Source organism: Octopus sinensis, linkage group LG3 (genome assembly GCF_006345805.1).
Source record: "Octopus sinensis linkage group LG3, ASM634580v1, whole genome shotgun sequence".
Lineage (NCBI taxonomy): Eukaryota > Metazoa > Mollusca > Cephalopoda > Octopoda > Octopodidae > Octopus > Octopus sinensis.
Window position 1 is genome coordinate 23177296 of NC_042999.1, and position 12741 is coordinate 23190036.

At 35.0% G+C, this 12741-nt stretch overlaps 2 protein-coding genes across 3 annotated transcripts in view; both read right to left on the reverse strand.

The window, feature by feature from the left end:
- Window positions 1–11104, reverse strand: part of LOC118762415 (telomerase protein component 1-like) — a 121056-nt gene extending 109952 nt beyond the window's left edge. For both annotated transcript variants that reach the window (XM_036500887.1, XM_036500886.1), the window contains exon 1: window positions 10978–11104. The gene's annotated coding sequence lies outside the window, so the exon portion shown is untranslated. The remainder of the gene's footprint in view (window positions 1–10977) is intronic.
- A 576-nt stretch (window positions 11105–11680) lies between these two features.
- Window positions 11681–12741, reverse strand: part of LOC115209281 (telomerase protein component 1) — an 82709-nt gene continuing 81648 nt past the window's right edge. The window contains exon 27 of the mRNA XM_036501641.1: window positions 11681–11712. Coding sequence (XP_036357534.1) covers window positions 11681–11712 — 32 coding nt within the window. The remainder of the gene's footprint in view (window positions 11713–12741) is intronic.

A 12741-nucleotide genomic window follows, 5' to 3' on the forward strand; every position in this document is an offset into this window, starting at 1 on the left:
CAATATGATGACTAAAACTCATAGGATGTTTAAGTTAATCTAGCACGACTGTCCGCTGTTGCGTATTATGAATATTTGTTCTTTATTGAAAGTTTGCATTGCGAATGTTGCCAGCGTATGCATAATGAATATCCAGGTTTCCTCTCAGTACTTCCCACCCTTATAACAAAAGGGATTGTCTTTGTTTTGCTACTATTGTTATTGTTTTTTTGTTGTTGTTGTTGGTATGCTCAGATGAACATTAGTCAAAAGAGAAGGAAAAAATGCAGTGACCATTTAACTACCTCATCAACCTTTTCATGGACATCGGTTTTTGGAATTATAACTGCATGAGAAAAATGACATTTAGCTGAAACAACAACAACAGCAGCAGCAGATGCTGACGCTACCACTACCACCACCACCACCACCACCACCATCATCATCATCAGTGTTATCTTAATTAGTGTTAACTACAATTTTATTACAACGATTTGGATAAATAGAAATATTATATTTCTAAATATTTCGAAAGCCAGTCAAGGTAGCGCTGGCATCAACCATGTTCGGATAGTGCTTTTTACGTGCCACCGACACAGGTATCACAACTACAATTTCCATTTGATATATATATATACAGGGTTGATCAAAAGTCACCCGACAGTAAATCAAAATTCCATAAATACTATCTGTAAGTCTGTATTGATTCGAATGGAAAAGTATGTCACTCAAGAAGGACTTCAGTTTGGACATTTCTCATGATGTTTCACATTCAGATGCTTTTATTAAATTCATTCAGTTGGTAAACATAAATAAATCTTGGAATTAAATGGTTTTGATTTACTGTCAGGTGACTTTTGGCCAACCCTATGTATATTATTATATATATAATTATATATATATATATATGTTTAATGTACACAGTATTCAATTATGAGCTAATAGTTTCATACATTGGAGGTATTTTCTGGGCAGGTTTTAATAGAAAACATCACCAATGTATGAAACTATAAGTAGCTCATAACTACTGTATACATTAAGCAACATTTATCTCTAACCAGATAGAGTAATTTTTTGTCGATCTTAACAGGATAGTCAACTTGTGTATGTGTGTGTGTGCATGCGTGTGTGCATGTGTTTCTCCCCCACCATTGCTCTATAACTGGCATTGGTGTATTTACAGCCTCATAACTTAGCAGTTCAGCAAAAGTTACTGATAGAATAAATGGCAGACTTTAAAAAAAACAGCTGCTGAAGTCAATTCATTCGACTAAGAATTCTTCAAGGCGGTGCCCCAGCATGGCCACAGTCTAATGACTGCAACAAGTTAAAGATAAAAGATATAAAGATACCACATCTGAAAACAGGAAGACAGACTGGTTTCAGGTGAAATACATTTAATCATAGGTATATTCAACTAGTACTAACCTAGATTAAAGTACAGCTAATACTTCTTACATGGAGGCACATGGCCTAGTGGTTAGAGCAGCGGGCTCACAGTTGAGGGATCGCGGGTTCGAATCTCAGACCGGTAATGTGTGTGTTTATGAGCGAAACACCTAAGCTCCACATGGCTCCGGCAGAAGGTAATGGTGAACTTCTGCTGACTCTTTCGCCATAACTTTCTCTCACTCTTTCCTCCTGCATCTTGCAGGTCACCTGCGACGGACCGGCGTCCCATCCAGGTGGGGAACTTATACGCCAAGGAAACCGGGAAACCGGCCCTTATGAGCCAGGTGTGGCTCGAGAAGGAACAAACAACAAACAATACTTTTTACAGTGGCAATAAAGTAATGAAAGATTGAGATCACCCTAACTGGATATGAACCCAGAAATTATGTACTGCAGAGCTTTTGGCCTGATGCTTTCTGTATCCTCAAGGCTGCCTATATCAAAAGTTGCTTCCATTCCACAACAGCTTCCCAATACAAGCCACAATGTTCTTTACCATCCATAAAGTGAACTATATCAGCTCTTTCATGTTTTACAACGCAAACACACGGACACACATGTTTAAACACTCACACATACATATATTCATCTATACATATTTTAATATATATATATATATATATATACATAGACACATACACATATGCATTCTTTTACTCGTTTACTTGTTTCAGTCATTTGACTATGCCCATGCTGGAGCACTGCTTGTAACATGTATGTATATATATATATACATATATATATATATACAGGTACATGTATGTCTATATATACATATATATCCACACACACATATATATGTATGTGTACATATATATATATATACATACATATATACACACACATATACATATGTATGTATTATATACATATGTATGTATGTATATATGTGTTATATATATACATATATACATATATATATATTATATATATATATATATATATATTATATATATATATATCTATATGTATATATACATATATACATTATATATATATATATATATATATATATGTATGTATATATACATATATATATATGTATGTATATATACATATACATATATATGTATGTATATATACATATACATATATATGTATGTATATATACATATGCATATATATATATATGTATATATACATATGCATATATATGTATATATACATATGCATAATATATATATATATATATATATATACACTTATACACACATACACATTTATACACACCTTTATACACATAATTACAATAATTACATTCACATACACATACATGATGTACATGCATTATATACATATTATATACATATACATAAATACATATACATATATACATATACATACATATATATATATATGTGTGTGTGTATGTATTTGAACTCTTATTGTCTTTACAGCACTCCTTTCCTAACATTAATTAATTTTAGCTTTTTATAAACAAATTTATTTCATCCATTTAATGTTTGTCTATTGATCCATATCTAAAGCTTGTATCAAAACTGCTTAAAATTGCTGCCAGAATTGGAATTACAAAATTCTATAAAGATGCTTAAATATCTATGAATGCCAGTCTATAAAAGGAATCAAAGAAATTTTTCAACACATTTCTTTGGAATTAATATATTCTCTTTGTTATCTTTACAAACGATATGTAATTCAAAAGTTTCTTTTTGAAGTGGAATATAATTAAATTTAGATGTTCCTAATCCAAAAATTACACCTTTGTTTTTGTTTTGTTTTTTTTAATTTTTTTCCAATGCCTCATCCTTTCACTTATTGTATTTAAGATTGATAAGTGGAGGAATGTCTTTTTTGATTTATAGTTTTTTTTGTTTTTTATCTTTTACTTGTTTCAGTCATCAGACTGTGCCCATGCTGGGGCGCTGTCTTGAAATATTTTACTTGAATAAATCAATCCCAGTACTTACTTTTTTTAAAACTTGGTAATTTATTCTATTCGTTGTCTTTTGCCAAAGCAATAAGTTGCAGGGACGTAAACACACCAACACCAGTTAACAAGCAGTGGGGGAGGGGAACAAAGACACATCCACTACCTATCTATATCTGTTTATATATATATATACACACACAAACACACACACACATATATATATATACACACACACACACAACACACTCTTTTACTTGTTTCAGTCATTGCCCAAGGTGCCACACAGTGGGACTGAATCCGGAACCATGTGGCTTGTAAGCAAGCTACTTACCACACAGCCACTCCTACGCCTACATATATATATATATATATATATATATACACACACACACACATACCATAAAAACCCATGTAATGTGTGCACCTGTGTAATTTACGCAGGTGATTTCCAAGATAAAAATTGTTAAAAAAATCTTCTACTCATGTAAAATTTGCACCCAAAAGTCTTCAGAATTGCCGATTTGGCCAGCAGGGGAAAGGATTTTCAATTTAGTTGTATTTAGCATAATTTCACTTACTTATGATAAGATTTTATTAAATTTTCATGAAATAAAAATAATTTCTGTTTAACAGGTATCACATTAAAAGCTATTAAATTACAAAGTGCTTGTGTTGTCTTCTATATGAATAAAATCCATTTTTCTTACTTGGTATACCCTCCCTTTCCCTTGATGATGTCAGTCTGTTTTACTCACTCACTATACCCTCCTCTTCCCTCAATGTTAGCGTGCCAATAAAAAAAGCAAATGAAAAATATGACACTGATTGTCTGCTGATATCTGTGTGTGTGTGTGTGGTGTGTATATGTAACTGTATGAGACTATGTATTTAAGTATTTGTATGTAACTATGACTATATATAGGACTATATATATATAACTATATATATATGACTATATATATATATAACTATGACTATATATATATAAACCAATCCTATGACTGGCACCCGGCAGATGCCAGGACCCCTGGACTGGAGATACGTAAAAAGCACTATCCGAATCGTGGCCGATACCAGCGCCGCCTCGACTGGCTTCCGTGTCGGTGGCACGTAAAAAGCACCATCCAAATCGTGGCCGAAGCCAGTGCCACTTCGACTGGCTTCTGTGCAGGTGGCACGTAAAATGCACCAATCCGACCGTGGCCGATGCCAGCATCGCCTGGCACCAGTGCAGGTGGCACGTAAAAAGCACCCACTACACTCACGGAGTGGTTGGCGTTAGGAAGGGCATCAAGCTGTAGAAACATTGCCAGATAAGACCGGAGCCTGGTGCAGCCTTCTGGCTTCCCAGACCCCTGTCAAACCGTCCAACCCATGCTAGCATGGAGAACGGACGTTAAACGATGATGATGATGATGATATATTTCTATATACACATGTATATATACATATATATGCACATGTGTGCTTCCCTTTCTTTCTCACATACACTCACAGACGAGTGCACACAGGAAAAGTTGTTAAGAATTATCAACAAAAACAAAAGCTGATAAATATGCACCAGTATTGCAAATTAAGTTCAATTACCAATAAATATCAGCTTGGATGACACTTTACTCAACCGAATGAAATATGTAAAATATGGCCCGGACTGTCATTACCAGCATGTACATCAGACTTTAAAAAGTAGTTTACCATTTAATGGTTTTAGTAAATTTATACAGTAAAAGTAAGCATTATACTGCCCATCATAAATAAAAGTCAACTTCATTATATTTAGGCCCATTAAATGAGTCAACTTCCGGTACAAATGTTTGTTTCTTTGTATATCTTTTTTCAACAAAAAAAATTCTAAAAACATTCTGTAAACGATCAGTAGTGGCTGTGTGGTAAGTAGCTTGCTTACCAACCACATGGTTCCGGGTTCAGTCCCACTGCCTGGCATCTTGGGCAAGTGTCTTTTGCTATAGCCCTGAACCGAAAAATGCCTTGTGAGTGGATTTGGTAGCCGGAAACTGAAAGAAGCCTGTCATATATATGTATATATATATATATATATATATATTATATATCATCATCATCCTCATTTAACGTCCGCTTTCCATGCTAGCATGGGTTGGACGGTTCAACTGGAGTCTGGGGAGCCCGAAGGCTGCACCAGGCCAGTCAGATCTGGCAGTGTTTCTACAGCTGGATGCCCTTCCTAACGCCAACCACTCCGAGAGTGTAGTGGGTGATTTTATGTGCCACCGACACAGGTATATATGTATGTGTGTGTATATGTTTGTGTGTCTGTGTTTGTCCCCCTAGCACTGCCTGACAACCGATGCTGGTATGTTTACGTCCCCGTCACTTAGCGGTTCGGCAAAAAGAGACCGATAGAATAAGTACTAGGCTTACAAAGAATAAGTCCCAGGATCAATTTGCTCGACTAAAGGCGGTGCTCCAGCATGGCCGCAGTCAAATGACTGAAACAAGTAAAAGAGAAAGAGTAAGAGATCTACTCATGTAATTTACACCCCACCCTAAAGTTTATTTTTATTTTTGTGAAAAAAGTGATTAAATTACACGTGTCTTTATGGTATATACATATATATATATCTCTTTTACTTGTTTCAGTCATTTGACTGCGGCCATGCTGGAGCACCACCTTCAGTTGAGCAAATGGACCCCAGGACTTATTCCTTGTAAGCCTAGTACTTATTCTATCGGTCTTTTTTGCTGAACCGCTAAGTTACGGGGATGTAAACACACCAGCATCGGTTGTCAAGCAATGTTGGGGGGACAAGCACAGACACACAAACGTATACATACACACACATATATATATATATTCATATATACGACAGGCTTCTTTCAGTTTCCGTCTACCAAATCCACTCACAAGGCTTTGGTCGGCCTGAGGCTATAGTAGAAGACACTTGCCCAAGGTGCCATGCAGTGGGATTGAACCCGGAACCATGTGGTAGGTAAGCAAGCTACTTACCACACAGCCACTCCTATGCCTATATATATATATTATATATATATAATATATATATATATATATATATATATATATATATATATATATATATATATATATATATATATATATATATATAATGTTTTCCGATTCAAAATTTTAGTTCATTACAAAATCTCGCTAAGATAAGTATATATTTATATTTAAGATCTTTAAATTTTAATATTATAAGTCTTATGGTATAATATAATATTATTGTTTTTTTATGCATATATCGTTGTTTATCCAATTATCGTAATTTTCTATATAATTATTAGATATTAACTTTAAGTTTATTCGTAAGAATTTACTTAGCTATAGATATGTTGTTTGATAGCAAGTGTATGAGTTTGTATAAGTTAGATTCATGTATATACATGTATTAATAGCATTAATTGTAGTTTTAAATTTCTTATAATTATTATTTTAACTTATATATGTCTTTTTAAATTGCTATTTGCTAGTTACATTATTCCCATTGATAAATATTATAGTATTTATTTGTTACTATATAATACGAATTGATTATTTCTTTCAGTACTTTAAAGATAAGATTTTTGAAAGTTATTATTATTTAGCCAAAGAGATAAAGATAGTTAATTTACTATAGCGTTCATTTAAGATGGCTTATTTGTATTTTGAAATTAGCTATTTCATCTTTAAATATGAAAAATTAATTTATTAGGTCTTTATTATATGTGCATATATATTTATATAGAGATTATTTAGATCTTAATTATTATTTATATACATTTATATATTTTCATTGATAATTTATATATTATTTAAATTTTATATTTAATATATGAATAATCATTGTTTTGTGTAAAATATTTATGTAATTAGATATTGACTATTACTGATATTAGATTATTGGTGGGTTTCTTACCTTAAAAATTAAAATTAATATTTAACATTATAATCGTTGTTTTGACATAATCATAATCGTTAAGTTTCTAGTTTGATAATAGAGTTTTTTATAAAAAAATTTATTATATTATTTATTTCTTAAAAAATATTGTTTAAATATTTTTGATTATTTATTAAAATATTACAATTAACCTGAAGATTGACTGTAATCATAACTCGAATTATTAATTGAATTTAAATTATTGTTATTCGAATTGGTTACAGGCATGAAACGATCGTAGTGTTTTTACTCTTTATCTTATTAAACTTTTAATACTTTTTGATAGTTTATAAAAAATAAATAAATAGATAAATAAATAAATAAATATAAAAATATAAAAAATATAAAAATATAAACAAAAAAAAAAAAAATATTAAAAAATATTAATTTAAATAAATTTTAAAAATTTTAACTTAATTTAAATATTTTAATTGAATTTTTATATTTATATTTTATATTTTTATATATTTTTAATTAATTTATTTCATGTATTGGCTTATGATTTTTTGCTGTTTGATTTGCCTAGTAGTGGTTCTATCTCTAATTAATATAACATATATATTATATATATATATAATATATATATATATATAATATCAAATCATCATCGTCGTTTTAACGTCCGTTCTCCATGCTAGCATGGGTTGGACGGTTCGACCGGGGTTCTGGGAGCCAGAAGGCTGCACCAGGCTCCAGTCTAATTTGGCAATGTTTCTACAGCTGGATGCCCTTCTAACGCCAACCACTTTTTTTTCATATATATATATATATATATGATTGATTGATTGATTGATTCTAGTTTCAGCTTATGAGCTGTGGCCATGCTGGGGCACAGCCATTGGTGTTGCTACGGTTTCACTTCATGGAGGCTTTCTAGCAACTGCTATTTGGTGCATGAGAGAGTTCGATGCAGCTGCCCTCATCTGCCCCTCCTGCCGTGAAGTGGTTCATCTGGGACACCTGACAGGAAGAGATCCAGCTTCATTTTAAAGACATCTGTATCCACCCCATGCAGGTCTCTCAGGTTCTTCGGGAGGATATTGAAGAGCTGTGGGCCTCGGAAGCCCAGGCTATTACAGAATCTTGTCCTACATCTTGATGGCAGGTTTGGAGTCCTAGGCACCACGCAGTGGCGCCCAGTTCTGGCATTTGCGTAACTCTCGATGCCAAAGTTCAAGACACTTCCCTCCAGGATCTTCCAGATGTATATTATGGCATATCTTTCCCGCCTACGCTCCAGAGAATATAATTTTATCTCTGAGTCTTTCCCAGTAGCTTACATTCTGCATAGAGGCTATCTTCTTGTGTAGCTTCGTTGGATCGCCTCAAGTTCTGTGATCAACTTGACACTGGATGGTGACCATAGCTGAGAGCAATAGTCAAAGTGGCTTAGGACAAGTGTCTTCCAGAGGACCATCATGGTTTTTTGTTCTCTTGTTCTAAAGGTTCTAAGAATCCATCCAGCCAGCCGTCTACATTTCATTGTCAGTTTAGCAACATGTACATGAAAGGTCGCGTCATCACTCATGTGAATACCAGGTCACGCACTGATTGTGCCTCTGGGATTGCAATCCCTCCGGGTCCAGTGTATTCATGGGTTTGCATTCAGTTTTGCATGCTGATAGTATAAAGCTTGAAACTTTCCAGCATTGAACTGCATGCTATTCTTTTCAGCCCACTTGTATATTTCGTCCAGCTCACATTGCAGGTGTTTAGTGTCCTCAGGGTTCTGTATTGCCTGTGAAACTTTTGTATCATCTGCATAACTTGTGATCGTGGCTCTCTGCGTGGCTGAGGGCATGTCTGAGAGGGCCATTATGAAGAGTAGTGGTCCCGAACAGTGCCCTGCGGAACACTGCTCACTATTTGTGTGTTAATGGAGGTGGCCCCATTGGCTACTACCACCTGACTTCTATCCTTCAGAAAGTCATGAAGCCATTCTCCCAGTTTTCCAACTATGTTGAGATCACGCAGTTTGTGACATATCATTCCATGATCGGCTTTATCAAAGGCCTTTGCAAAGTCGAGATATATCACTTCCCACATTTGAGTGGTTGAGCAGCCGTTTCAGCACCCAGTCAAGTGTTGTGTAGGAGCTGAGTTAAACAGCTTCTCCCTGGTCGGAAACCATGTTGGGTGTCGGGCAGCAAGTCATTCTCTTCAAGGAAGCTTGATCAGCTCCTTCTGACTATTCGTTCCATGACCTTGCTGATGTGTGAGGTCAGAGAGATAGGTCTAATTTTCAAATCGCCTAAACAAACAGATTGAAAGCAGTGAAAAGTCCCGCCTAAAAATAAAACTGTTGGAAATCGAAAATGTCTGCAACTCTCCCACACAAAAAGAAAGAGCAGACAAAGAAGCCTGGGCTATAGAAAACATAAAATCTAACCCCGAGCTTTCTCTACAGTATGCCAAAAACAGCTACAGTGCACTGTAGAATAGGGCCACTCCTCGAAAAGGATGGCACACTTACAGGAAAACCAATGAGGGTAAGTGAAATACTGAATGAGCATTCAAGAGTGTTTTCACTCCACCCCTTGGGCATCTCCAAATCACCAATCCAACTGACTTTTTTACCCACTGCAGATATAAAATCAGAGGCGGCGACGATAGATTACATCGATATAAAGGAAGATGATGTAACCAAGGCTATAGATGAAATGAAAACAGACTCAGCTACTGGCCCCGATGGATTCCGGCAATCCTCCTAAAAGCCTGTAGAGAGTCCTAGCAAGACCACTGCAGTTCCTCTTTCAGAGCTTCCTTGCAGCTGGCAAACTTCCAGGAAAACTGAAGGAAGGTAAAATATGCCCCATTCATAAAGGAGGTAGCAGAGCGAAGCCAAGAACTATAGACCTATCTCTCTGACCTCACACATCACACATATATATATAAAAGAAGAAAATGGAGATTATGAAGTTAATAATTGTTTATTATTAACAGTAAATTAGTCATCTTCATTTACAGCCGTTTCAATTAATTCTCAATAAACATTAAATTTATGCAACATGAGCATAATATCATCAGAGGAAAGGAAAAAAGAAGTACCTTTGGATGCTATATGTGTGTTTATGTTTTTATAGAGAGAGACATTACATAAAGAGAAATATGGTCATACACATAGAGAGAGAGAGAGAGAGAGAGGAGTGGGAAAGAAGGAGAGAAAAATTAGAATAAAAGAAACATTAAGATGTCTAATGTCAAATAAGTCAGCATCAAATCAGCGACACCAAATAGGCAGTGCCAAAACAGCTGTGCCAAAATGTCTCGTACCTTGAGAAGTAATGCATTAGAGCAGTAGTCCCCAAAGTGAGCAGTTTTGTTCCCCTGGGGGGGCAGTGGAATGTTCCGAGGGAGTGTTGAAGAAAAGTGGGGTGAGAATGGGGTAGCAATTCATGTAAAAATTGGGGCGATAATGGGGTGGAGATTCATGTAAAAACAACAAAATAATGGGTCCCTGAGATTAAGTTTTATTTGTGAAATACAGTTGCTTTGAATTTGCTTCAGAAAGGGGTCTGCGTTTGTGATGGTTAGTTGGGGTGGGGTGCTAGGAATGTGGCCTGTGTGTCAAGGGGTCAGCAGCCCTAAAAAGTTTGGGAACCACTGCATTAGAGGGTGACCAAGAAACAGAGAAGTAATTTCTGGAATAGATACAGAAGAGAGAGGGGGGAGAGAGAGTAAGAGAGAGAGAGAGGAGGAGGGAGAGAGAGAGAGAGAGTAAGAAATAAAGTGTTAACCTACATTGCCAGTTTGGGCATCAAACAGGTGTACCACACCATCTTCGCATCCGCAAGCCAAAAGAGAGTTATCAGATGACAGAGCAACACAGGTAGGATTCTGAAATCAGAAAAAATTTACTTATTAAACAAAGTGGTTATTAAAATCAAAAAGATATCAAATGGTGGCCACGTTACTCGTTAAAAACATAAATGCATTCAATTTTAGCTTACTAATAGTCAGCAGTAGTAGTAGTAGTAGTAGTAATAGTAGTAATAGCTTTTCTAATTTTGGTGCAATATTGAAGGGAGTGGGTTAAGGTGGTTATATTGACACACACAATAAACACACCTAGTGCTCAACTGGTACTTATTTTATCAACTCTGAAAGGATGAAAAGCATTGTTGACCTCAGCATTTTATTCGACGTGCTAACAATTCTGTCAGTCCATCACAATAATAATAATAATAATAATAATAATAATAATAGAGATTGTGCTGACAAGCACTGCCCACATCCTTAGAAAAACCCTATCCATGTCTGTGTTGTATTATATGAAGATATTTCGCTACCTCCCCTCCTCATACTGTAACATTTTTTATCCTTCACTTGCCCCGGGACACTGGGTGTGTATCGACAAGTGACTGTAACAAACATGCAGATTAAAAGTAAATAATAATAATAATAACAATAATAATAATAATAACCACCACCATAATCATCATTATTATTTATAGTCTGTTTTCCCTTGCTGACATGGTTTCAACAAGAACTGGCAAGCTGGAGAGCTACACCAGGTTCCAAATACCAATCACTTTGCAGAGTGTACTGGGTGCCTTTTTTTACAGGGCACAGAAGGTAATATATTAGCAATGTTGGTATAAAATACATTAGTCATTTTCTTTGTAAAAATTCATAAAATCTGTCTTCACGAGACCATAGGATGATAAGGTTAATGTTTTATACTAGGTGTTTTAAGATTAAAATGATCTCTGTTGGGGATGGATTTTTTTCAGGGTCAAATTCTATTCTATCTACCATTCTATGGTAACTGGCTAAAATCTTTGAAGGCATTGCCTGGATCTGACCACAGTCCAATGGTGAAGCCTCATACCGGTGGCACATAAAAGCACCCACTACACTCTCGGAGTGGTTGGCGTTAGGAAGGGCATCCAGCTGTAGAAACTCTGCCAGATCAGATTGGAGTCTGGTGCAGCCATCTGGTTCACCAGTCCTCAGTCAAATTGTCCAACCCATGCTAGCTTGGAAAGCAGATGTTAAACGATGATGATAATGATGATGAATTAATTATTAATTTAAATGTAATGAATAGTGGTTCGCTAGACCTCAGTCATCGTCCAACCCATGCTTGCTTGGAAAGCGGACGTTAAACGATGATGATGATAATGATGATACATGTTGTGCGCTGGAGTTGAACTGACAACACTGTATTTTAATTTTCTCTAATTTTTTGTAAAACCCCAAGTTTTAGGTGCATATTCCTTCTCTCTTTTTCTGCTTTGATTTTTTTTCTTTTCTTTGTTCATCCTAACACAACTTTAAGGTCTATAAAAACATGTTTTACATTTTCTGAAACTAACACAGTTTATCTTATTAAATTAAACTTTTTAATTCACTTTCAATTTGATTGTTTATGTTTTTACATCCTGTCATTCCTAACAAAATTTACAAAAAATATTTATTTACCAATTAATTTAATTTTTGACAATTTCACCAAGTTTATGATAAATTTACAACCAAAATATTTATAATTCATTTTTATGTCCA